Raw genomic sequence first — 27,870 nt, forward strand, 5'->3', positions numbered from 1 at the left:
ACATATCAACAAACTAAATTATCACACAAAAGGTTTTTTAAAAAACGTTACTGAGCTGTCAATGTATTAGATTCTCTGGAGCCACTGATAAACCCTCATTATATCCAATAGCTTATTTTCCACTATAATTGTTTTTAAAGATGCATTGTGAAACAAATAAAAAACAAAATATGTCAAAGCCAAAAGATCTGTCATTATGCGAGGCAAAACGCTTAGTTATAGTTGGGGGAGGTAGTGTGCATCACCCCTCGGTGTTCTAGAAAGAAAATACAGTAATGAGCAATATCCTTGGCTGCAACAATATTGAATCTGGGATTCAGGCCCCTTTCTTAAACAGATTAACTCTGCAGAGAAAAGCTGTACCCTCAAGAAAGGTGTTATAAGAAGGAGTACAAACCTGAAGTTAATCTGATACAGCGCTTTTATGCCGAGCTGAGAGGACACGGGGGGCTTCAGTGGGATTTTGTTGCTGCTAGTCACTGACCAAGGGTCTTTTATCGCCTGTGGGTGCTATATTTTAATGCTTGTAACATATTTTAAAAACGCTTTTTAAACTGTTCTAATTTTACCTTCACATTTCCGCATACCCGCACCTAAATCGAGTCGATCACCTTGCCGTTTGAGCAGGGCTCTCTCCTTTCCTTGCCTCTTTGAGCGCCATCTTGGGGGGCAGCAGAGACACATTTCAGGCGCCATATTGGTGAGCACTCTAGTGCTCAGGAATACGACGGACGCCTATTTTAGGCAGGAAATGCAAGCGCGCCGGCACTAATCTGATACAGCGCTTTTATGCCGAGCTGAGAGGACACGGGGGGCTTCAGTGGGATTTTGTTGCTGCTAGTCACTGACCAAGGGTCTTTTATCGCCTGTGGGTGCTATATTTTAATGCTTGTAACATATTTTAAAAACGCTTTTTAAACTGTTCTAATTTTACCTTCACATTTCCGCATACCCGCACCTAAATCGAGTCGATCACCTTGCCGTTTGAGCAGGGCTCTCTCCTTTCCTTGCCTCTTTGAGCGCCATCTTGGGGGGCAGCAGAGACACATTTCAGGCGCCATATTGGTGAGCATTCTAGTGCTCAGGAATACGACGGACGCCTATTTTAGGCAGGAAATGCAAGCGCGCCGGCACTAATCTGATACAGCGCTTTTATGCCGAGCTGAGAGGACACGGGGGGCTTCAGTGGGATTTTGTTGCTGCTAGTCACTGACCAAGGGTCTTTTATCGCCTGTGGGTGCTATATTTTAATGCTTGTAACATATTTTAAAAACGCTTTTTAAACTGTTCTAATTTTACCTTCACATTTCCGCATACCCGCACCTAAATCGAGTCGATCACCTTGCCGTTTGAGCAGGGCTCTCTCCTTTCCTTGCCTCTTTGAGCGCCATCTTGGGGGGCAGCAGAGACACATTTCAGGCGCCATATTGGTGAGCACTCTAGTGCTCAGGAATACGACGGACGCCTATTTTAGGCAGGAAATGCAAGCGCGCAGCGCGCGCGCCGTAGGCGCGCCGGAGGCGCGCCAGAGGCAAGCCCGTCTGCGCCCGTCCGCGCTCCGGATGTGCTCGGTGAGGTACATGCTGCCCGATTACCCAGCGAGGTACGTCGCATTTTTACCAGAGAACAGCTTTTGGATATAGGCAACAGTTTAGGTACCACTGTTGAACCTGAGCCTGCACACATTGGTCCCACTGTGGGTAAAAGGGGCACTACAACGCCCAGTAGCCTAATCTGCGGGCTGATTAATTGTAGGTCATTGGTAAAACACCACACGGAAATTGCTCTGCTGATTGACAATATGAAGCTTGATGCCCTGTTCCTCACGGAAACATGGATCAGGGCAGAATCGATAGTAGAGATAGGCCTCGCCTGCCCCGAAGGCTTCAAAATCTTACATAACCCAAGGAAAGGAGGCAGAGGGGGAGGGGTGGGGGTGATATTTAGGGAAGAACTTAAATTCACCCTTCTACAGGTGGACGAGGTAGACGGCATTGAACTGATGGGATTCTCGCTGCAGGAAGCCAAGGGTAATCTCTTTTCAGGTTTGATCTGCTATCGTCCTCCAGGGAGTACCACTATGTATCAGTCCTTCTTGGATACCATTACCAACCTATCCCTAACTCACTCTAATCTAATCATTCTGGGCGACTTCAACTTGTGGGAGAATGCAAATATGGGTAGCTATTTGAGAGATTTGAAATGTACTTGCACCAACTTTAATCTCCAACAATTAGTTACCTCCCCGACCCATCAGGGAGGGCACATTCTCGATCTCCTGTTTGCAAATGAGCTGAAAGCTGAAATACTAAACATTGTTCCTCAAAACTGGACAGATCATTACCTAATTCATTTTAAAATGTTGCTAGCTGGCCGACGGGACCAAGTTAAAGCCTCTGCGACTTCTCGAAGAGGTAGAAATTGGGCTCAGTTGGCCAGGACCGGTGCCCTCCTGATACCTCCTATAGGGAACCCCTTCCGTGCATCTAGCACAGTGGAGGAAAACTATGCTATTTATCAGGAGTTCATTACGGATGCCCTGGATCAATTAATCCCTCTGAAGAATATAAAAACCAGAAATAAAACTTCTGCGCCCTGGTACAATGAGGAATTGAAACAGCTACGCCTCCAGTGCAAGCAGGCAGAAAGGAAATGGAGGAAGGGGTACTTGGAGGAGGATAAGTCAGTGCTAAAGATGGCACAGACTAAGTACAAGACGCTTATTCTAGAAAGTAAAGCCACTTTCTACGCCAAAACTATTGTACAAGCAACAAATGGAACCAGAGAACTCTTTAAGATTGTTAGAGACCTCTCAGCTCCAACTTGCCTAGAAAACAAAGTGGAGGCTTCACAGAAGTTATGCGACGAGATCGCCACCCACTTTGAGGAAAAAGTGGCAAAGATCGTGGGCTCCTTCAAGGACAACGAAACTGCTACCCAGGATGGGTTAGAGGTAACTGAAGGGGTCCCGGGTCAGCAATGCACCTTGGATAGGTTTCCTACCCTTTCAGACCTTGTCTTCAATTCTACGGTGCAAAGCATATCTTCGGGCTCACCACTCGACCCCTTGCCCCAGAAGGTGTGGAGATCATATGGCCGCCTGACCTTCCCTTGGTTACGACAGATATGTAACCACTCTCTGGAAGAAGGTACAGTCCCAAAGGGCTGGAAGAAGGCGGTGGTGTCACCTCTGATCAAGAAGCCCTCTTTGGACCCGAATAACCCGGCCAACTTTCGGCCAATCTCCCTCCTTCCCTTCCCAATTAAAATTTTGGAAAGGGTTGTGAGCAGATCGCTTTCAGATTACTTGGAAGAGCATAACTTGTTGGATAGGGATCAGTTTGGTTTCCGACCCGGACATGGGACAGAGTCAGCCCTGACAACTATGATGGATAATCTACGGATGCGGGCGGACAACGGGAGCACAGCGGTTTTGGTGCTCCTGGATATGTCGGCCGCATTCGACACAGTGAGTCATCCAATTTTGCTCAAGAGACTGGAGGGCATCGGGATAAAGGGACGGGCACTGCAGTGGTTCCGTTCCTATCTGACAGGGAGACAGCAGATGGTAACCTTGGGACCATTTACATCTAGGACTTTTTCTATAGCCCATGGAGTACCGCAGGGCTCCAGTATCAGCCCCATTCTTTTTAACATTTACTTACAACCACTCTTCTCTATTATCAAAGCATTCGGGGTTGAATTGGTCAACTATGCTGATGACACGCAATTGGTATTCTCCATGGAGGGTAAACATGCTGTCCCCACGGAACGATTCCATGAGTGCATGCGGCTGACAACAGACTGGCTGCAGCGTAACTCTCTACAGTTCAATGGAGGAAAGACTGAGATATTGTACTACTCACCAGCAAGAGTACCTCTACTACCCCCGGTCGAATTCAGGCTTGCCCCAGAGGAAGATTCGTTGACCCCGACTAAGACAATACGCAACCTGGGGGTCCTTATAGATAACAACCTCCAAATGGAATCTCAGGCAGGCAAGACAGCCAGTGTGTGTTTTGGGCTACTGCGCTTGTTGCGCCAGATCTTACCGATTCTACCGAATGAGATGCGCTCCCTGGTCGTGAGCAGCACAGTGTTAAGTAGGATGGACTACTGTAACTCCCTGTATCTGGGGGCCCCTCAATATATCATCCAGGGGCTGCAAAGAGTCCAATCAGCTGCAGCCAAATTAGTGTTAAACCGTAGACGTGCTTCATCCTCTACTCAGGCTCTGAGAGAGCTTCACTGGCTGCCAATCAAAGAACGGGTCCAATTTAAATCCCTCTGTTTGGTATATAGAGCAACACATGGGATGGGCCCAATACCCCTCCAGGAAAAATTCACCTGGTACCTCCCACAGAGACAGCTTCGCTCTTCCAGCGCTAACCTGTTGGTAGTTCCTAGATTCAAACGGTCTAGGATGGGCGGGCGGGCTTTCAGCGTGGCAGGAGCCTTGCTGTGGAATGAGCTACCACAGAAGATTAGACAACTTGACTCATTAACCGACTTCAGAAAGAGCCTTAAAACCTGGCTATTTCCGAAAGCCTAATCCCCCGTGTGTTTATCATCTCGACCGGTAATAGCTGTGCTATATCAGAGCGCCAGGATACCCGTAGGGTCACAGTAGCGCTATACAAGAATTAATACAATACAATACAATACAAGTTTGGTTTGTGAGTGGTGAACTTAAAAGGCATGGCCAGAATCTTTTTTGATATAGTAGATGCTTTTCACAAAGGGCCAGTATTTTCATTGCATCTTTAGGAAACATGATGCCCACTTGTCTTTAGTTTATGATCAAAAACAACTGTAGATCCACCAACATGTTAGCATAAAAACAAAATAACGAATGTGCACAAGCAATTCAAAATTTAGCATATCCTAAATGAAAAAGTTAATATGTCAAAGAGCACACATTGGCTATAGTCTAAAAAAATGCCTTATTGAGACCCATCATGAAATCATAAAGGAAACACAAATAAGACAATGTAACCATCTTCTAAATGCCATGGCCTTGATTGTGTGCCCATCCCAGCAATGGCAAATCATAAACATACATGAAAATAAATTGCTAAAGGGGACTGATCAAAAGCACATTCTTTCTCTGTACTGCGTATTGCACATTGTTGAAGAATTGATGACACAAAATAATCAACAACTAATAAACACACATAGGCACCCTCCCACTGATGAATGAGGAACACACATAGATATCCCATCCCCTCCATGGATAAAAGAGGCAACACAGAAAGGATTCAGAGTGAAAGAGGACAAGCCAAGAAATGTGGCCTAATGTGGAAAGCATTAATAGTCACAATGTCTGTGATTTGCAAAAACCACAGCCTTTGTAACTGCTAAAAAAGCAGGTCAAAATGAACAAACGGCACATTTCAAGTAGAAAAGTGCACGTTGCAACCATAACAAATTCCAAAGGAACGAAGGAATGTAAATGTCTTTCTTCTCTCCTTGGTGATTAACTGTACAGTGTATAAATACTTTGTGAGTGCAATTTTATTTCAAGACCAGAGGCTCATATTATGCAGTCTCTTTCCTTACTGTTTATTTTATACACTTGGGACCAGATGTAAAAAATCGTGTGTTTGCGATTTCCTAATAGCAAATTTGAGCAATTCTCTATTAAGAAATCACAAACTGCGATGTACAACAATCTGTTTGACATGGGTAACGATTCACAGTGGGTCACAAATAGACCGTATCAATCTCCATGAGGCAGGTTGCAATGTGAGACCCATTGTGAATGGCAATCACAGAGATGTTTTTTTTTTGTAATGCAGCCCGTTTCCCTTAAAGGAAAACAGGATGCATTTAAAAAAAAAGAAAAATAATGAATTGCTACCTTTCCCTTTTTTTAAAGTAGGCAGTGGTCCGTGGGACTACTGCTTGCTCTTAAGAAATGTTGGCCCCACAGTCACAAAGGTAAAGGGGTCCCTTGGGGACCCGTATCCATTTGTTTATCAGTTACTGTAAGCTTGATGTTGGTGCTAACTGCAAATATTTTGCAACCTCAGTCCTGGTCGCAAAACATTTATACATACTAGTGCTGTATGGTATTTGGAAGAGACGCCCTAAACATATCCCTTTCAAATACCAAATCGCAAAAGCAAAATGAGATTTTGTAACAAGTTACCTAGTCGCATTTTGCCTTCTGTACGTAGCAAAATGCATTTGTTTGCGATCGGTAAAATCATCGTATATCTACTTCCATGGCCAAGTAGTGACATACATAGAAACAATAAACCCATAATATAAATAATAGCCAATCACTCACGACTTCCTCTTTTCGTTCTGGTAAGAGTTAAGTTTTCTGTACAAGGCGCAAATGTTCTTAGGGTTATTGAAGGTGTGTTTTGCTGTTTGTTTAAGAGATAATAGTGGGAGCCATGTGCTGGCTGAGTGCCAGTGCTGTGTCATCCTTGCATGGAATTGAGGAATACTTTATAACATGGGTCTCTAACGAGTAGCTCGGGAGCTACTGGTAGCTTACCCGTACCTTCAAAGTAGCTCTCAAAGGAGAAGTCAAGGTCAGAATCTAATTCAGAGAGTAGGTGCCTATTAAAGACGGCAGCACTGCTCATCTCAAGACCCTCAGAGTGACAGCCAGCTAAACCTATGGCAGTAACTCATACTAACACTCAAGCACACAGGGTATCGGCCTGTAGGGCCTCCCACATGACTGTCTGTATCCAATCTCAATATAACTACACCACAAGGAGACTGATCATGTTGTAGTCCCTGCTTTATCAGTCACAACATGTGCATGAACAGTGGACCTTAAAAGAAGTATGGCAGGGGTAGCCTGAGCAGTAATCAGTGCTTACCCACCAAGGTGTGGGACTGCAGGAGTCAGAGTGAAAATGTGTCAGTTGGGTGCAGGATCAGCCCAAGACCGGAGGAGAACAGGGCATGACCCAGTTCGGAGCAAATTAAGAGACTCCTTAGTATTTATGTGCGTCCATAATAAACCCTATTGCTTCCTGAAAGCTACGCCTGGTGTCAAGGACCAGCAAATGTATATGGTAGCCCCCATCATAAGGGTGTTATCTCTGGCATAGTTTTTGCCATTCCTGGCAGAATAGTGCCAATAGCATAATAATGGTCATCCTTATGTATTTGTGGTATTCTTGGTCTAGTTGTGGTTCACTGGCAACCATCATTGACACACTAAGAGCATGACTCCCTTTACCTATTCCTGGCATAAGAATGGTCATGGCTGGTATATGGTCTCTGCCGGGACCCTTATGGTTTCCAGCCTTGGCACAAGGGTGGGCATTACTGGCATAATGCAGGCACCGTGGTGCTATGGTTAGCATCCCTGGCATATGACTGTAATCCCTGGGTATTCAAAGCAGTCTGTCCATTAGAGGCACTTATATATGGGACTACCTGATGAAAATGACAAGCTGATGTTTTGGGATTGTGCACTTTGTAAAAATGAAAACAGATATTTCAAAGCCAGTTTTTGTTTTCAAAAGTGGGTTATCTTTTGAGTTCATTTGCCCACAGTAGAAAGTTATACTTAATAGAAAAATGTGCATTTTCAGAAACTGATGAATGATCATTCAAGCTGAGGTGGGGAGACCATCTGCTGTGCTTATGTCGTTTGTACCACAGGGAATGTCAAGATTTGAATGTTACTTCATAAGTCAGCTGGAGGCATTTTATATTGATGGAGTTTTCCCCGCAATGTCAGCTGGTAACCGCGCCAGGAATACTTGGGTGGTCACTACTGATAATCCTGTTTAGGGTGGTTATAGTGTAGTCACTATTTTACAGTTATAAAATTTGCTAGTAGCTCGGAAAGCATTTCCTTGAGCAGAAGTAGCTCTCACTACAGAAAAGGTTGGAGACCGAAGTGCGAGCTTTGTAAACACAAGCCCTCTTCGTATGTCAATTTCCGTTGCACGGGACTGGTGATAGGATAAAGCTTAGCTGGATACTTTGTAGAGCGGTCCTGCCAGCTTCTATTTTTCTTGTAAGTGTAATTTTGGAGCACTACACGCTGTACGAGCCACCTAGAAAAGGACTGTGTTTTGCGGTAAATTGTGTGAATTCCAGCCTAGGATTCGATGGGAAAAAAATAATTTTTTCCTTTGTTGTTTGATGATTTATATGCGTTTGTGTTTATTCACGAATTGTGTTTTGTAAAACGGTTAACGATCACTAAAACACACTTTATGATACTGCCGTAGTAATAACGATTCCAAAAATAATTCTCCCAAGTCATCTGAGGTTATCAATTGATTGACCTATTCCTGGGAACTGAATTGGTCGACTGATGACTAAATTCGTCATTATGGATAAAGAAAATGGAAAAGACTGTCTGGTAAATAAAAAAAAATACAGCTGAAGAAGTTTTTCAAAGATTCCTCCATTACTTCCTAAACGCTTCAGTATGAAATCCAGCTTTAAAGGCGATTTCATTTTCACTTAAAAATGTTGCCAACAGCTATAAATAATTTTCTGACCATGCCTTCAGGAGGCGAAAGGTTATCGAAAAGTAAACACATGGTGGTGCTGGGTGATAGTTATATATTTGATGTATTTTGTGGCGGTTCAATTCCCCAAGGGGAAATGGACTAAAAGCTCATTTTTTATGCCTCATCTGTGAGTATAAGTGGTGGTAAAAAAAAAGATCTTTAGGGGAAATTAATGGTTCATGTATTGATGACTTGTATAATGATGATACATATTATGCTAATGATGATGATGGATTGAATGTAAGTGCAAAGGTAAAAGTGCATTAATTGTAAATGGTTATATTGGATGTTGAGGGCGATCCAACTGTTGACCTAGGTTTATTGCAGCATATTAATTCGGCAGAGTGGTTCCAACTGCAATTTGTAGACGATTATGTAAATGCCAGGATTAAAACCCCTAATGAATGAGCCACTAGGGCTAAGATGAGAGCGGAATGTCTCAGGGCTACTATATCAGACACAATGGCTTTTACCCTTGACACAGAGATTGTAACATTTCTGAGTAGAGGGGGTAAGGATCCCAGGAAAGTGGTGGACAGGGCTTGGGCTTCCTTTCAATACAGGTTATTAGACATTCTGGGTACACTGAATTCTCTGCGTTGGAGCAGTCAAAAAACTTGGTAAAGCCTGGCAGTCCTGAGATTATACCGAAGTGGGCCAAAAGGGCAATCTGTTTTCTGGGCAATGGAAATGCTGGGCTTTCCTATGAAAGGAGAAAGGGACTTTGTTAAGAATGGAACTTAAGAAAGGGAGTTACCTAGGTCAAAAGTTGTTCTGAATGCGCACAGATTTCACTTTGGGGACAAGTTTAATATGAAAAGTGGGTACTATGTGCAAGCCTTCATATCTCTGGATAAAGCCACTCCTTTTTGATGAGTGTACTTGGTCACGTTCACCCCCATAAGCAGGCTGGAGGATACAGGGATCGCTTTGTGGGACAGTCATTTTTCATCAGACCCTATTACAACCGCCAATTTAGATATTCCAGGCCTATGTTCTTCCCAAAAAAAGAAGGGATGGACCCTTTTCTGGTGGGCAACCAAGGGGAGTTGGAATACAGCGTAACAGCCCTTTCTTTTCTCCTTGCCAAGTTTGCAGGCACAGAGGTTTCAGTTAGACTTATATACCATTCCTTTTTAAAACAGTGTTCTTCCTCCAATGAAGGTCTCACGGAGAGGGGGGGGGGGGGGGGGGAAATAATATCTGTGGAGGACCGAGATTTCTTATCAAGGAGCTGTTGTTGGGTCAGGTTCAGAAAGCAGTGGATCTGATTTAGAGGTTGAGATTTATAATAAACATAGAGAAGTCAGATTTGATTCCACTAAAAAAAATGCATTTTTGAGGTTTGCTTAGACAAGGGACCTCAGATGCTTTCAGGGACCAAGCTGAAAATGAGGGAAATGATAATTCCATCTCTGATTTCACTCAGACACTTGGCAAGGTTGGTGGAACTGCTTTTCTCATCCATTCAGGCAGTATTTCGGGGACCCCATTATTACAGGGCGCTTCAAAGGTTAAAGAAAAGGCATCTGCAAAAGGGAATAGGTTATTTACTAATAATCTGATTAGATCTAGAAGCAAGGACAGAAGTTGATTGGTAGTTAAGCCATTTAGAAGCTTGGAACGGATGAGCTTTCTTCCCTTCATACCCAGATCTTGTATTACAGTCAGATGCAAGTCTCTGTGGATGAGGAATCAGGTGTGGCACTTTATCGACTGAAGGAAGATAGTCCAGGAAAGAGTCCCCAGTGCACAAATTGTTCAGAGCTCTTGCAAGCTCCTTTGCAATTCAGAGTCTAGTAAAAGATAAATGCGAAGTGTGCGGTACTCCTTCATATGGACAAACAATTTGGGGGGGAGGGGGCAAGTTAAAAACATTTAGTGGAGTTAGCCAAAGTGAGAGTTTTGTTTCCAGTGAGGAATTTGATTGCTAGTGTAGTACATTTCTGGACCGTCCAATGGATTGGTACTAGAGAAACCTCTGCAACAGGAGCAAATAGAGGTTAGATTGGCAGATGTTCAGAACACTAGAAGAGGTCTGAGGAACGGTCCCTATAGATCTGTTTGCTTCCAGACTTATGGTTCAGCTGAAGATTTTTTTTAGCCGGAGGCCAGATCCAGAAGCTTTAGCAAATAATGCTTTTCTCCAGGACTAGTCTGGTGATCAGAAAGCTGATGGGAAACTATTTAGGGAGCATCCACTAGTGTGTAGGTTATTGAAAGCAATAAAATATACAAATCCCCTAAGCCCAGATACACCATTATCCAGTATGTTAATTTTGTGTTAAAATTATTTGAGTCATGGGATGGTAATGGATTTTATCCTTTAAGTCTTTGGCCGCTTAGATAGTAATACTGTGGTGTTAGGTATCCTTTGGGACGATCTCAGATGTTAGGGCATTGAACATTTCTGCTATGCATTCCTCTCCTGTTGGGTGACCCAACAATGCCTCCACTTATGTGGCATTTCCAGGGTTTCCCTTGCACACAAAACTATGGGGGGCATGTACAAGAAGTGCTGCTAACTAACGCTATCACTAGTTAGCTGCAGTTTTCTTAACGCGGCCTATCACCAAAAATGATCGCCCCGTTAGCGATGTATTTACAATACGTCATTACATGGCGATAGTTCGAGGTAGCTGCAGTGAAAATTGCCGTTAACACTAGTATGAAGGCAATACAAATTCTGGCGTTAGCTGGCAAAAGCTGACGAAAGGCCAATTTGCGGGCAAAAAACTCATGTTAGTCAGCCCAACGTGACTTTTTTTGCCTCTAGAGGTAAAAGTAGCCTATACGTCCATTCTCAATGAAAAATAGGAAACAAAACCAATGGAATGCGAATTGGAGCAACCAGGGCCAAGTGCAGCACAGATTAACAATCCCCCAAGCCCCCCAACAGCCAGGATGACCAGCCAGAGTCCCAGGGGAAGAGGAAATCCAGGGCTACAACCATGAAAAGAGGCGCATCGCTGGACAAAACCAGTGATGCATCACGTATCATTGTGCACTCCCTACAACACCATGGCATCCAAAACCTTGAAAGCGCGTACAGTATCCGAGGCCCAAAGGCATCGCTGGGCCTGAGTCTGGGCCCTGAAGTGGAATGCAGGGGTGCTGTGGAGTTGCTGGCCCGTGGTGGTAGACATTGAGGCTTTGGCGATCACCCTTACCTGGTGGTGAAGTCTGCCAGGTCGCATGGAGACACGTTGCTGACCTGTGTGAGAAGACCACCTGGTGCCCCTTGGAGCTGTGAATGGTAGAGGTGCTCCTGCACACCAACGTAGGGAGGTCTGCATCGCATACCACGCGCTACCACTACACCGGAGTGCACGGACCAATGGTGTGCCACGCCTCAATGTATCACAAGCCGGAGGATGTTGCACTGGCCAGACGCTGTGGACGGTAAGGCCCCTGAGCTGCGCCGAACTTGTGTGGTGGGAGCGCTGCAACTTCATGCCTAAGGGGGCCCTGTTGCATCACCTGTATCCAGAGGTTCCCCAGTGGACTTGGCGTCGACTGCTGTACCCTGGCTTGTGAAATCCCGCCTTGCTCAGGCTCCTGCTGACTAAGTCACAGATTTGCAGAGAGTGCAGCAGACTGCGCCATGGTGTCAATGCGCAGGTGAGAAGGTGGGATGCGTAGCGGAGGAGGCTCGGGGGTTGTGTCTAGCACCAATGGGTGATGCACCCCCATGGACAGCTCATCCGCTGTGGAGGAAGAGCGTCGCCCCACTGCTTTCAAGCAGTGCAAGAAGAGGAAACATAACATGATGATAACTTACTGATGTACTCATGCTATGTTTCCTTTGTGGGCGGGAGGGTGTGTGGGGCTGCACAAACCATGGAGCAGGGCAGGGGCGGAGTGGTATGCCCACTCAGGTGTGCAATGACTGGTGGGCCCTCTCAGGCCGCCCAGAGCAGTTATGCGCACATCCCTGTTCGCAATGAAGGTTGCATTACAGCCTGCATGGAGAACATGCCCACCCCTCCAGCCCCTGGCTGAACACCTTGGCACAGTACTCAAGAACAATCACAATGCCACATTGCAACGTTTTGATTGGCTTAGGGGAGGGAGCCTGGCTGCCTGCTTCCTGTTCCTGGAAGCAGACTCAGGGGAGCAGGAGCACAGAAGACGCGGGACCCAGCCTTGAGGTAAGAATTAAAAAAAATTATATTTACAATCCCCGTTCCCATCCATGGTCCTTCCCAGCGTTTCCCACCTTGCAGCTGTCCAGTGCCCTACGCAGCACTACATAATGGCAGTCACTGTACGGCCATGCGCAGCGGGCGCACCACTGGTGCGCCCAAGGCAAGCCCGTCTGCATCCGTCTGCCCCTGGACCGCGCCCAGCTCCAAGGACCCTTCTTCTCAGACACAACACCGCTACGACGCCAGCACCCTCCTCATAATCAACCCTGGACGCAACACCGCCTGCCATCTAGCAACACTGTAGAATTCTCTTGCACCCTGCACCTTTCAAAACTTCAAATGCACCTTTTGCGACATCAGTACACCAGCGCCTCCTGACACCCAGCCGATCAACAGTGCAGCTGAACGGCTCAACTGCATCCTCCTTAACGTGCAGTCCCTCCACAAACACGCAACAAAAATCTTGGACCTCCTCGATGCCACCTCTTTCGGCATTGCCTTCTTCACGGGAACCTGGACCAACCTTTGCTCCGGACCAGACATCGCCATCACTATCCAAGACGGCTACAAAGTCACTCGCATGGTCCACCCCGAGCAGCCAGGAAGAGGTATTGCCATTGTCTGGAAAAGGCACACTCCGACTGACCACACACTCTAATGACCCGACGGTGACCATGGAACACCTCCACTTCCAGATCCAGACCAACCCCAACACCACTCTCTGCGGCACCCTCACCTACAGGCCCTCAGGGCCATGAACCCCCATTTACCGATGCCATTGTGGACCTCATCACATCCCAGGTTCTCCCATCCACCGACTACATCCTCCTCGGGGACCTCAAGTTCCACCTGGAAAATCCCAGTGACCAGAACACCACTCCCCTCCTGGGGAATCTCGCCAACATCGGACTCAAGCAGCTATTCACCACACCAACCCACATAGCCTGACACACGCTCAAGCCTGTCTTCTCCATCAGCGGGAACTTCAACTACAGCCACACCACAGGACTCTCCTGTACGACCATCATTGTTTACATTATGCCTTCACCCAGCCCACTGTATACCATTGCCATCATCGTCGCCCCATCGCGGGTCGATCAAGGCCACCGAAGAACTTCCCGTAAACTCCATCAGCACCACCACTCCACCAACGCTAACAGACGCCAACACCGCAGCACGCAACCTCCACCGATAGATCTCCAACTGCGCAAACACCCTGGCACCCCTCAATAAAAGACCAGGCAAACAATACTCCAAGTAGGCCAACTGGTTCACTCCCACCCTCCACTTGTCCAGCCCCACGTGCAGACCTCTCGAGAAAAGATGGAGCCACAACATCAATCAACTCAGCAACACAGTCACCCTTGCACCATGGCGCAAGGGTGCCTGCTTTAGCGCATGGCAGCCATTGTGTGCCAACTTTGGGGAAAAAGACAGGGGGGCTTATTCATGAGATCCTTCGGCGTGTCATTTTCTTGACATATTTGTAAAGTGACGCATCTAGGCATATGTGTGAACTTGTGAATCCCGGCGCCACATTATACCTGCATCAGGTATGATTTATGCAGGGTGGGTGTTCCCACGCAACAAAGCCTCATAGGGGTGGTGCAGTGAAAACCATCAGATTTCACTACAACAATTGTAGGACGCCACTGCATCACTACCTCACGCCTGCCTCTTGGCAGGCGTATGGGTGACGCAGTGCCACAGGGATAGGCTGGCCCCATGCATTGCTAGAGTTGCATCATGTTTTTGACACAACTGCAGCAATGCGTGACTGTTGCGCTAACAGATATGTCAGGATTCCAGTAATTAATTGCGACATAGAGAGCTGTACAGTGAATACAGAGCATCTATGGTGTCGCAAGAAAGGCTTAGTGAAAAGTGTTACAACGCTGTTTTGTCGTAGCGATGCAACATTTTTCATGAATGAGGCCCATGAATGCCCTCTATCTTATTGATGGTGCGCATTCCTGCCCTGTAGTTTTGTCGCAGGGAAGCGCAGCAACATTCCTTTCAGTGCTGTCCAGCACCAAGACCTTCGGAAACGAGGCCTCAAGTGTTTGCACCATTTTGAAGACCAGCTATTTTCTGGTCTTAAAAAACTGACTCTAACTGGAGTTAGAGGCAGTTTTTTTGGTTTTGCACCATACAAGAAATTCCTTTGAAATATCGCGAAGTGGGGTTAGCAACTGTTTTTGCACTAGAACGCCTACCTTGCATCTCATTTACGTTAAGTCCCGCTAACAGAACTAGCGATCTGAAAATCGCACGTTTATGCAGGAAAACTGGGACCCTGGGCCACTAATATTTCGGCGGCCCCTGTTCGGAACAGCTTTGAATTTATGATCCAGTTTCAGCTGTTTCTTGCCCTATTTGGCCAAGTCACTAACAGTGCACAGGCACACTTGTCTAAATTCTAAATTTGTTTACAACTAATGTTCAGGGATAGTGACCTGTGTTTACAATACTGTAACACAGCAGGGTCTCTCTTAGATCACTGCAAATAATCACAGTGAGACACCCCCCATTTCTCATATGGGAGCTCCTGTTTTGATCTAAAATACACATTTTTGTGGATGTTGCATGAAACATAAACACAACATTTCTCTGCATAATGTCTTTAATAGACTCTCACTCATCACCAACATTAAACATAAATGAAAGGAAAACGGTATTGAAAATAACCTGTTTAAGAATGATCAGGGCAAGACTATCTGCAGAACAGAGCTGGCTTTATAAGGGGCCCCCTGACAGGCTGGGGCCCTGGGCCGGAGCTCACTTTGCCTATGCCTTAAAACGTCTCTGAAACAGTAGGTGAAGGTGGATAAAGAAATGAGAACATCTGCCCGGCACTTATTAATACCTCCAAGAAAGCCATTTAAGCCAGTAACATCAAATAAGATCAGTAGGTGGGTAAAGGGGTATCAATACAAGTTAGTTTGGGGGTGCGTCCAGCTAGAGGGGCAATGGCTTCTAAGGCGTTCTGGGCTGGGACTTGGTTAGCAGATATCCTGACGCCACTGACTGTACTAGAGTTTCAACTTTTAAAACGGTTTATTGTAAAGCTGTTGAATATGCTGCAGTGACGGTTGTTAAACTTTGAAGACGAATCCCCGGTCTTGCAACACAATTGCAGTTTCTCCTAGCCAGTTGGTGAAGAAAGACTACGGATTTTATTGAAGACAAAAGAAGCTAATATTATCCCATCACTGTAGATTGCCCTCCCAGGGAATGGTAATTAATGTATGCCTTTTGATGATCTCTAACACAAGTGGCAACTAGCCAGATGACAAGCTGGGATGTCAGAGTTGGAAAGGACTGGAAGAACCTACTCTCTTAGGACTGCACTGTCATTTCCTGAGGAAATTCACCAAGGACAGGAGGAATTGATGTGGGTTTTACTATTTTTTATGTTTTATTGTTTCAGTTTACACATTATTTATAGTCCTTTAGAACACATCAAGAAAATAATTGGTACTATTTATACAGTGGGTTGGTTGTTTCTTTGTGTCACTTCTTGCCCAGGGGGGCAAGGTTGTGGGTACCGTAGTGTGTTTAAGTGCTGTAAAATTAACAGCAAGAAAAGAGACTGCATAATATTCGCCCCCTTGGTCTCCAATAAATTCAGGATTCTTCTTCACCAACCTTCTAGTAGACTCCCAAAACAAAGTGGTTAGATACTTGCAAAGTGGAAGCTGTTGCTGAAGGATAGCCCAAACTTGTGAATGGTGGCTGCGGGACTGAGATGACTGCTGACTGTGGGACTGACGGCATACAGCAGCATCAACCCATAATGCCATTCACTGACGACAGCTTTTATTTATCACAGCGGTTCCAGTCCTTCCATTCACAGCCATTTGTAGGTTGTCACAAAATGACACCTGCATCTAAATATTAATGACACAGGAGTTTTTGCACTTGCTGTGAATAGATATTTTATACTGTGACTAATTTGTACATCAATCGCAGAACAAACATAAGGTGGGGTCGCAATGCAGTTGGTGTATGTCAGAGACATGTACTTTATTTATACATTAATAGCCAAATACAAAAAAAAAATCAGACAGCCTAAAATATTCATGTAAAACTTACTTCTGAAAGTCAAGAATTTCTAACTGTGGAGTGTGCTCAAATATTTTCGGTTCTGTCCAACTGAGAGCCCGTGACCCTTTGCAGATCAGTTCCTTTAACAATGGCATATTCTTGAAAGCTTCTATTTCGAGACTTTTCAAGTCTGGCATTTGTGAAATTGTAAGTTTTCTGAGGTTCGGCAAATCTTTGGTCCACTCTTGCTGAACTGAAATGAGGAGGACAATGATGTGAAAAAACACAGAAAGTGTCAACGAGTGACATATGTTTTGCTAAATATATTTTATTTCACTTCACATTTTCTAGTGCTTTGGTCATCTTCCACATCGAATTACCATCACATTTGCAATCACAGATTCAATGATAGACCTTATATATTAAAAAGTTGTTCAATATTAATGTTAAAAGTTGAAGGTCTAGAGGGTGCGTGCTGTGCACTTTCCCTGCAGAGAAAATTGATGTGTTTGGCTGAGTAATGCTATTTAGTATTAAGTGATTAAACTAAGCAGTGTTTCTTCAACTGTTTCGAAGCCCGGATAATCACGAATGTATTTTCACGCAATTTTAGCATATCAGTTTTATATCTATAAATGCAAATATGGCCCTTGTCTGTGCTTGAATGATTTACCTGACACTAAAACGTTTTATATGTTGGTAAGTAATGCCATGAAGGTTAGTAAACCATAAGTGCAAAAAAACTGGAATTTATGAATGTAAAATTCCATTCCTAACACACAGAAATGGGAATGCTTTAACTGTTCTTTCTTAAGTTCTTAAGTGACCCACAGGAAAGGAGAAATTCCGACAGCCTGGCTGGATTGTGGCATTCGAAATCTTAGGGTTAGAAGTGTTCAAGTTCAGTTCAAAAATAATGTTTATTTAGACCAATTGGTCTTTAAACCACAGCATTTACAATACCATTTAAAAATGTCCACATTGCTAAATTATGTTCTTAAACATTAAGAGTCATAAAATCCTTAAAAAATCATTCTTAACAATTTTAAAACAGTTTTATAACAGATAATTTCATTTACAATTGGAAGGCACTAGCTACTCTTACGCCTCTAATGGGGCGGGGAGCTTATATATACCTTGCATATATTTCCCAATGGCTATTGCTATATCTAAATTTTCCATATCAGCAAGAAGCTCCCATGCTTGTAAGCGCGTCCTTACACCATATTTTAAGAATATCGGACGGAGGAATAATTTACGTAAATTTAAAAATCTTCGACAATCTAATAAAATGTGTAAAATGTTGCATTTCAATCCTATCTTGCACGTACACTTGCCATCAGGTTGCATTAAAACTGATTTTATTGCGCAATTTATTATGGCTGGGTTAATGCCAATTCTTATCCTAAGTACTTCCATTCTTAACCAACAGTTCGGTAGTAAATCGAGATAGGGAAAGCTGATATCTTTCTCCCAGCTAGAATGCATGAATTTTACAGAATCTTTCCTAATCAAATACTCGCGATCTGTTACTCTAGAAAATTCTTTACCCTGCATTTTAAGTACACTCTTTATTACATTTATTTGTAGGGTCAGGGGGTCAATTTTCACATTCAAGTGATCACACATGGTCAAGAGTTTCCTTCTTGTGGCCTTAGCCCACTTTAACTCACTGGACTGGATTTCTTTCATACACCATTGGGACACCTTTGTGACCTCCCCAAGACTCAAACGATTCCAAAATCTAAGAAAACTTAATTGCACCTGAATGTTCCATGCAGTTAGGCCTAAATCCATTCTGATTGCCTGAATCATTGCCGAGCTGGGAAGTGACAATAATGATTTCAGACATTTCCCTTCTTCTTTATCCCAGGAGCTTTTACCATCAATACAAATTACTTCTGAGCCATATTGGAATTGCGGAGGAATCATGGCTTTATAGGCCGTCAAAAGTGGCTTATGGGACATATCGCCATAACTATGATTGAATCTTTTCAGCCCACATACTGCTTGATGAGCTTTTATTTTCTGTGCCTCCAGATGTATGCCCCACTTCAAGGAATTCGTAAACCATATTCCAAGGTATTTATATTCATTTACAATCTCTAGTTTAGTTTGGCCCAAATACCATTTAAACTTCGTATTCCTCTTCCCAAAGCACAACATTTTTGTTTTGTCCATGTTTACAGTAAGTCGTTTTGACGTACAGTATTCGCTGAATATATTCAGTTTTCTTTGAAGTCCTATCTCAGTTTGATCCAGTATTACTAGATCATCGGCATACAACAAACAGGACAAATGCTTTCCATTTACTTTTGGGCTTGCACCTCTGGCAGAGCCCAAGGTAAGAGGCAAGTCTGCTAAGAATATTGCAAAAAGAAGCGGCGCCAAGACACAACCTTGCCTTAATCCATTGTTTATTGCTATCTCGGGAGTCAGGCCATCAGAAGTGTCTTTAATGACCTGAGCCCAGTTTTGGCTATGTAGCTCCTGGATTACCAACAATAGATCCGCAGGGACCTCATCATTTCTCATGGTTTCCCACAAGCACTCCCTATCCACCAGATCAAAAGCTGCGCGAAAGTCCACGAAGCAACAATACAACTTGCCCTGCAGCTCCATGGACTTCCGTGCTACAGCCCACAGGGCAAAGCAGTGATCGGTAGTAGAATGTCCTTCCTTAAAGCCTCCCTGCTCTATTGGGACTATCGATCGCTGCTCCACCCACTCCTTCAATCTACCAAGGATTATTTTTGAAAAAACCTTTTCTCCAATATCCAATAAATTAATTAATCTGTAGTTCTTTGGGTCCTTCCTTTCCCCCTTTTTATGTAGGGGTCTAATGATGGCCCCTCTCCAGGATTTCGGGATACACCCTGAATCCAGAATGGCAATGAACATATGGGATAGAAAGCCTGCCCACCAATCTAAATGAGTTTTAATTAAGATGGCAGGAAGATTATCAGGGCCTGCTGCGCGAGATAAATTCAGCTTTTTTATTGTTTCTTTTACTTTCTCCTCATTAAAAGCTGGTTTTAAACCTTCTACACAGGCAGTCCAACTTGGTTTTTCCTTGACTTTTCCCAAAATCCTACTGGCTTTATATAGATTTCCTAAATAATTTACCCAGGCCCCCTCTTCCACAACACAGCTCATATTACCCGGGGACCTTCCCGCGGCAACCTGTATCAACCTCCAGAATCCTTTTATATTTCTATTTTCTATTGTCTCAAGTAGATTTGCCCAACATTTTTCTTTAAAAATCCTTTTCTGCTTCCTTACTAGGGATTTATATTCTTTCTTCAAGTTGAGCAGGGTCTCTAAGTTCCCATGATCAAAACATTTCCTCTGACCTCGCTCTATTTTACGAATAGCCCTTTTTTTATTCAGACATTTATTTATTTATTTGTGTATTTTATAAAGCGCACAGCTGCCCCAACGGGGCGTCCCGGCGCTGAGAACTCTGGGAAAGGAGAGCCAGAAATGGAGGACCTGTCTAGGAGGAGAAAAGATATGTCTTCAGCAGTTTACGAAATGCTGATTCTGATTGGCTGGTACGTAGAGCTAGCGGGAGCTTGTTCCAATTCTGAGAGGCACAGACCTCAAAGGTTTTTCCACCTGCACGAACTCGTTTAAATCGTGGGGTGTGCAAGAAGAATAGGGAGTTGGAGCGCAATGTCCTTGAATGGGCATACGGTCGCAAGATGTTTTTCAGGTGTGCCGATCCAGACCCTTGAGAGGCTCGGAAGGCCAGCGTCATTGCTTTGAAGACACTTCTTTTAGCAATGGGTAGCCAGTGCAGTTTGCGTAAAAGTGGAGAGACATGGTGTCTAGCAGGAAGTCTCTCTACAAGCCGGGCGGCAGCATTTTGGACTGTCTGAAGTTTATGACACAGGCCTGCTGAGATACCAAGATAGAGGGCATTAGCGTAATCGAGATGGGAAATTATCAATGCCTGGATAACAGTTTTGCGGCAGTCCGCCGGCAGGTAGTTAATAAGGCGTTTAATGGTCCTGATTTTAGCGAAACAGGAAGCAGCCACTGTCTGTACCTGATTACTGAAACTTAGATGATGATCCCAACGTACTCCTAAATTTTTCACTGAATCTTTAGGGGTAGGGGCTTGGCTTAGATCGTCTGGCCACCAAAGGCTAGAGTCCAAAGGAGAAGGAGAGTTGAAAAACAGGATCTCCGTTTTTCCTGCGTTGAGTCGGAGGGAGTTAGCGTCCATCCAGCTAGAAATGTCCCTGAGGCAGGATTTCAGCGGATCAAAGGCAGAAGCAGAGGGGGTGTCAAAAGTAAAAAGAAGCTGAATATCGTCAGCATAGGAGGTGGATTTAATCCCTGTCTGAGCGATCAGCTTAGCCAAAGGGGTAAAATAAATATTAAAAAGGAGCGGACTCAGGGAGGAACCCTGGGGAACTCCCCATTTAAGTGGTCTGGCAGGGGAGGTATAGGGAGGGGTGAAAACCTGCTGTGTGCGGTCCGAAAGATAGGATGTGAGCCATTTCAGCACAACACCTCCCACACCCAAGTCCTCGAGCCTACTCAGCAGGATCTTGTGAGAGACGGTGTCGAATGCTGCTGATAAATCCAGCAGCACTAGCACCGCCCTCGATCCCTGGTCAAGCGTCCACCTCACCGAGTCCGCCATTTCAATAAGGGCAGACTCCGTGCTGTGGCCCGACCTGAAGCCATGCTGGGAATCATGGAGAAGTCCATTGGACTCAATATAGTTCGCCAACTGAGAATGCACCAGTTTCTCCAGGATTTTTGCTGGTGCAGGCAAGAGGGAAATGGGTCTGTAGTTACTAGGTTGGTCGGGATCCAAGTTGGACTTTTTAAGGATAGGGACCAACGAGGCATGTTTCCATTTAGCAGGAAAACAGCCCAGTCTGAGAGAGCTATTCCAAATATGGTTCAGATGAGGGTTAAGTAGAGAGGCAAGTTTTTTGTACTGCTTGGCTGGCCAGGGATCATTAGGCGAGCCTGATTTACAATTGAGTAGTTCAGCCATAGATTCGGCTTCCGAGACGGCTGCAAAATCGGATAAGATAGGCAGTGATGGCGAGAGAGTGGTGGGCTTTTCTTCCCAACCTAATGTGTCGAGGGTGGGGAAAGAGGAGTAAATGATTTCTATTTTATCCTCAAAAAATTTGGAAAGTTTATCACATAATGATTGTGAAGCAGGCTGAGTCCGAGTCAGCGCGTGGGGGTCTGTGAAGGATCTGACTATATTAAAAATCTCCCTAGCGCCATTACTGGCGTGCGTGATTCTGGAGGCTAGAAAGTGTCGTTTGTGCTTCTCAATCAGTCTCCTATATTCTTTAAGGGCTAATTTATAGGAGATTTTGCTGTCGATGGTGTAATTCTGTCTCCAGAGGCGTTCAAGAGATTTGCAGGAGGCCTTTTTCTGCCTAAGCTCATCAGAGTACCAGGGTGCCGAAGGTGCAGCCCTATAAGTTTTGATGGTTTTAAGGGGGGCCAGAGCATCAATGGCCTGACTAAGCCATGTGTCCAAGTGGTCAATCTGTAAATCCGGGTCAAGGGACGGGCAGGGTTGAGTATTTTTTAAATATTCCCGGAGCGTCTCAGAGGTGATGCGGCTCCAATTTCTTCCAATTGTTTTGGGAATGATAACGGGTCTAATGTGACAAGAAATGTTGATCTCAAAAGGAATAAGGAAATGGTCCGACCAAATGACCGGGGTAGGGGGAGTCGCCCGAATAGATGGTAGGTTGGAGCAGATCAGGTCCAGAGTATGACCCGCTTTATGCGTAGGTAAAGATATTATTTGAGCTAGGTTACAGGCTGCAAGCGTAGAGATGAAGAGCTTGCTGTGCGAGCAAGACTCATTGTCAACATGGAGATTGAAGTCTCCCAAAGCGGTAAAGTTAGCATATCGTGTACTAAGCTGAGTAACATAGTCAGCTAAAGCAGGTAAGTAAGAGGTATTAGAGTGAGGGGGGCGGTAGATGAGAATTCCAGAGCAGGAGAAAGAGGGGGAGATATGAACAACGAAAGGCATACCCTCTATACATTCAATTTGATTGAACGGAGGGAGGGTAACCGACCATTTGGAATTATGAATTAGAGCATTCAGGGTTAAACCACCTCGGCCTACCTTTACTCTCTTGTATTTTTACTTTTACCGATTTATTTTCTTTTTTTAGATATACTCTAAGGCATTGCACTGCCTGCGCAATTTTATCCACATACCATGCTACCTCATGACCTTCGGCACTATCCTTCGTTAAATTTTGTTGAAAGCTTACCAATTTCTCTACATATTCTTCTGTCAATTTTGTAGTCAAGCGCTTTGGGTATTCCACATTTTGGGGGATCGCCCTTTCACAAGTACTTATTGACCCCCCTAAATATTCACAATACAAAGCATTGTGATCACTGTCCCTACGCTTAATTACCCGGAACTTTTTTACCATTGCATAGTTCCAGGCCTGAACAAAGATATAATCTATAGGACACTGTTGATTGCCCATTCTAAAAGTCTGTGTAGCCGGTCGGTCTGGGTCCTTCCTACCATTTAAACATATTAAACCCTTAGAGCCCAGAAACTTCCCTAAGGCTTCGTCATGACTGGTGGTTAGACATGAGGGGTATTTAGCTGCCCCTATATTATATGAGCTCAAAATGTCTTCAAACCAACGATCTAGCTTTCCAAAGTTTAATTTGTGGTTAAAATCACCCATTATCACCATTGTGTCCTTCCCATATATTTCTATTAAATCAGTTATATCCTTTTTGAGTAACCCCATTTCTGTTTCGTATTCTTTTTGGGAACCCCATTGTATATATACATTTATGAGGATTAAATAATCAACCTTCCCTTCAATACAAGTGGCAATGTGGGGGTTCAACATGAATCAGCCCTACACAGTCTAGCGAACACATTAAAATGATAAGCCTGTGGGTAGTTAGAACTTTTTTTCTGGTCTTTCCCTCTCTAGTTTGCCTTGGAAAGTGACTTTGACAAGATCAGAACTAAGTTGATTTCCAAGACTGGAATCGGGAAGTGACCCCCACATATTCAGTGGGGAAGATGTTTCTTCACAAGTAAAATAGGTGCAAAAATGGTATACACGTTTTATTTACAAATGTAGAATTTGCTCCTTAATACAATTCCACATAAGGACATTTTATGCATGTGAGTACTCACAGAAATCTTGGGTTTGTGCCTCAACCTTCATCAGCATTCACTTGGCAATCTACTCTCAGGCTCTTTCCCACTTTGACCTCGACCTTAACCATCCTTCCTCATCATCATTCCACTCTCACTTCTGCATAGTAAAAGGAATCCTGTTATTAGTGCCCTTTTTGAACATAGCGAAACTGATGACCACCCTTATATCACACTCACTGGACTACTGTAAAAGCCTGCATAAGGGCCTCTGCTGCCTCTTCATTGGTCAACTGCAAAGAGTTGAGACATTGCACCAGGACTTCTACTAGGCATATCTCATTGTAAAATGACCACAGAACCCTAGTTTGATTCAGCCCACACTGGCTGTGTAGCAGAGACATCTTAAGGATTTTGGGGGCCCTGGGCCAAACATATTTTTGGGGCCCCCGTTCGGAACAGCATTACATTTTTGATCACATTTCAGCGTTTTCACGCCCTCTTTGACCTGGTGACCTACACTGCACAGGCAGACTGGTCCAAATTCTTAATCTGTTTCCATCTAATATTCAGAGATAGTAAGGCGTGTTTCCAATATTGTAAAACAGCAGCAGCTCGCTAATATTATGCAAATAATCTCTGCGTCCGAGGCCCTCCTTTGATCTAAAAGGAACATTTTTTATGGATGTTCCATGGTGTTGAAAAACAAACACAATTTCTGTGCAAAATATCTGTAATAAACTCCCACACATCACTCATATTAAAAACACATTAAAGAAAAATAGTATTTAAAACAATCTATGTTTAAGACTCATTCAAGGTCATCAGAGCAGGACTGTGTGGAGAAGAGAGCCAGATCTCTCAGGGGCCCCAGTGAAAGACTGGGGCCCTGGGCCAAAGCCCACTTTGCCCATGCCTTAAAACGTCTGAGTGTGTAGCAACCATCAGGCTTACCTTCCCTTCCCAAACTCCAGCCCTACTGGTAATCAAAATACTTTCATGTTGCTTGAAATGGTCTACTTTATGTACCCTACCACCTCACAACCCGACATGGTGGTGGAGTTTTCTCCATACTCACAGTCAAACAGCAGAACCAGATACCCTCTTAAAAAGAGAGAATGACAAGAATGACTTGACGTTTGAGAAAGTTATCATGACTTACCTTTTCATATGGTAACCCCCCCTCCCCCCCCCCCAAACAGTAACTTTCTGGAATCCAGGTTTCTAGGGCTTTGACTGCATTCACTTTTGCCATGACTCAGTGACCTTTGTCAAGAGGCTGTCTCAGAGATGAATGCTGCACTTAAAAGACACATTTCTTGCAATAAAACAATAAAACTACACAGCACAGAAGAACACAACACAATGGAGGCAGCAATGATCTTTGCTACAATACAAGATAGTTTATTATTTGTATGTAGGTAAGTAACATTCTCCCTTATGCAAATTAACGGTCTAACTGGTCCCATTATTAAATCAACAATTCTTTGCTTTCTGAAACATGGTGGGGCCCCTTGGCATGGTCTGCATCTGTCTGTTGCTAAATTACTCTTGATAGTGGTATTTGTAAATCACAACCTTAAACTGCTACATTTATCTTCCAAACCCTTCTACAGATCCACTTACTGATACATACATGCAATGCTTTGTGTTCTGTGGGATTCTTTTTTATTTATAACTATGAGACATAGACCCTTCCCTATCTTTAATATTTCAAACATATGCCCAGGCACAAAACATGTGAGTGATAGGGTGCCCGCTGTAAGTTCATCAATATGGTATCATTAACTTGTGCTTCGGCACATTAATACTTAAATACTGCAATAGTTTCTATAGTGATCAACTTTTGAAAGGCAGCTGCATGCTTCCTATTCAATATATGATGATCTCACTTTCAAATTGAGACAGTAAAATATTTTCACAAATGCTTGGTTATAATAAGACTTTCCTGCTTTGGCTCATATAGATCAGAAGGTTTTTCTGGCTGACTCACAACTGGGGAAAAATATTTGTTTACTTTTCTGCCTGCCCTGATTTTGCCTTTGCTAATTCCCATCCAATCACCACTCACGGCAGTTCTTATGGATGCTGAAAATGCTTTAAGTTGAGAACGGTAGGAATATCTTTGGGTACGGTGTAGCATTTTCATATGCAATTGTGCTAGCCATTGAGGCTTTATGTGAGTGTCCAAATATCTTGATGTGAATGAATAATATGCACGGGGTTCAAATTTGAATAAAAGAAGGAGACAGAGAGGTGGAAGAAATGAACACAAATTTAGAAAACTGACGTACTTTTCTAGAATTATACTTAAAAATGCTTTAAGGGGCATATGTACAATAAAGTGGCGAAGCGTGTCGCTAAGCCAAGAAGGCTAACAACACAATTCGTCACTTTAGAAACACAGGGCTGCATCATATTTACTAGAATATGGTGCAGCCCTGCGTTACCCCCTGCGCGGCGCTGACTTTAGCAGCCTAGCGCCAACGCAGGCACCCTTGCACCATAGTGCAAGGGTGCCTGTGTTGAGGTGAAGATTGTTTATGTGCAGGAAGGTGCACATAAACAATGTTACCTGCACATAAACAATCTTAAAATGCTTTTTGTAACTTCTATGTGAGCTGCTTAATGCAGCACACATATAAGTTGCAAGTTGTTTATATGCAGGTAGAGGGACCTTCCTACACATAAACAATCATAGGCAAGATGCTATGTCTATGTGTGCTCCACAAGGCAGCACACATGGAAACAGCAAAAATGAGGAGAAATAAAGCATTTCTCCTCGTTTCGTCTGTTTAAGACCAGGTTTCCCTGGTCTTAATTTTGCACTGCCTGTTATTTACACTGCCCTTGTAAATAGGAGGTACCATCAAAATCAATGAGTGTTGCGGTAGAACGCCCACCGCAACACCCATTGCCCTCCTCTTTCACGCTAAACACAGCATGAAAGGGTGCCATATTTACAAGGCAGCGTTAAGCCACGTTAAGTGGCTTAATGCTGCCTTGTAAATAAGGCGAGGCCCCTATCGCCATAACAACGTCACTGAAGGTGACGTTGTGGTGGCGATTGGGGATTGTAAATATGCCCCTAAATGTTGTAGAAACATTTATGTTAAGAAATGACTCATAGAAAAGTAAATGCATAATGTTTAGAACCTTAGTAAAACGAACCTTGAAAATACATTGACTAAATGCATGCATACTAATGCATGTTTCAGAGAAAAGTTTTGGACTAAGCAACCATTTCTTAACGGAAATATTAACAAGGCCCACAAATCTTTTAACTCAACTCTTGCTCACAGTTACATAAATGAGATATTTAGAAAACTGCTCAGCATTAGTGACATCTTTCAGAATTGTGCTGACTATAACATCGAATTTGTCCAGCTCCTCAGCCCATGTTAGATCATGTTTTAGAATACAGACGCTTACTAAAACCGTTTATGTTAAATGATGACTTAAGAGACTTTATGAATGATGTTTCCTAATACAAGTGATAGAGGCTTTCATACTACTGACTAGTTATTGTTCATATATCAAGCTCATAGAGCATCTCTTAGCTTAGGTAAGAGGGTTCCTATTAGAACCGTCCCGCATGTAACAAGTATTAAATAAATGGTATCAACTAATGGCAATAAGGGTACTGACTGTGGGAATCGGAAGAAGGAGCATCGTGTGACCGACGACACACCTCGTTAACCACTAGTATTGGATATCGACAGAAGATGCCTACTGAAATGTTACGAAAGTATGAATCTATATTAATGAGTGTTCCTAGGTAGTTAGGCAGAGATTATCGGATTTCTCCGACTGAGACTCAGACTCCTAGTTGAGGTGGTCTCGCTACTGGATCTTTCTTTATCCTGAAACTCTTCTTTATGGACAGTTGATTTCTTTTGTTATTCTTCTAAGATGACTACATCTGAATTTTCGGTGATCGATGCTACTGCAAGGTTCGCACTCTCATATACAGTTGATACTGCAGCTGTAGGGAAGTTGGCTGAGTTCCAGAACTACTCTTCATGAGAAGTTCATT

At 43.9% G+C, this 27,870-nt stretch overlaps 1 protein-coding gene across 2 annotated transcripts in view; it reads right to left on the minus strand.

The window, feature by feature from the left end:
- Positions 1–27,870, minus strand: part of LRRN4 (leucine rich repeat neuronal 4) — a 169,562-nt gene that overhangs the window by 27,901 nt on the left and 113,791 nt on the right. For both annotated transcript variants that reach the window (XM_085612636.1, XM_085612637.1), the window contains one exon: positions 16,745–16,949. In XM_085612636.1, coding sequence (XP_085468762.1) covers positions 16,745–16,949 — 205 coding nt within the window. The remainder of the gene's footprint in view (positions 1–16,744; positions 16,950–27,870) is intronic.

This window comes from Triturus cristatus, chromosome 6, assembly GCF_964204655.1.
Source record: "Triturus cristatus chromosome 6, aTriCri1.1, whole genome shotgun sequence".
NCBI classification, from domain to species: domain Eukaryota; kingdom Metazoa; phylum Chordata; class Amphibia; order Caudata; family Salamandridae; genus Triturus; species Triturus cristatus.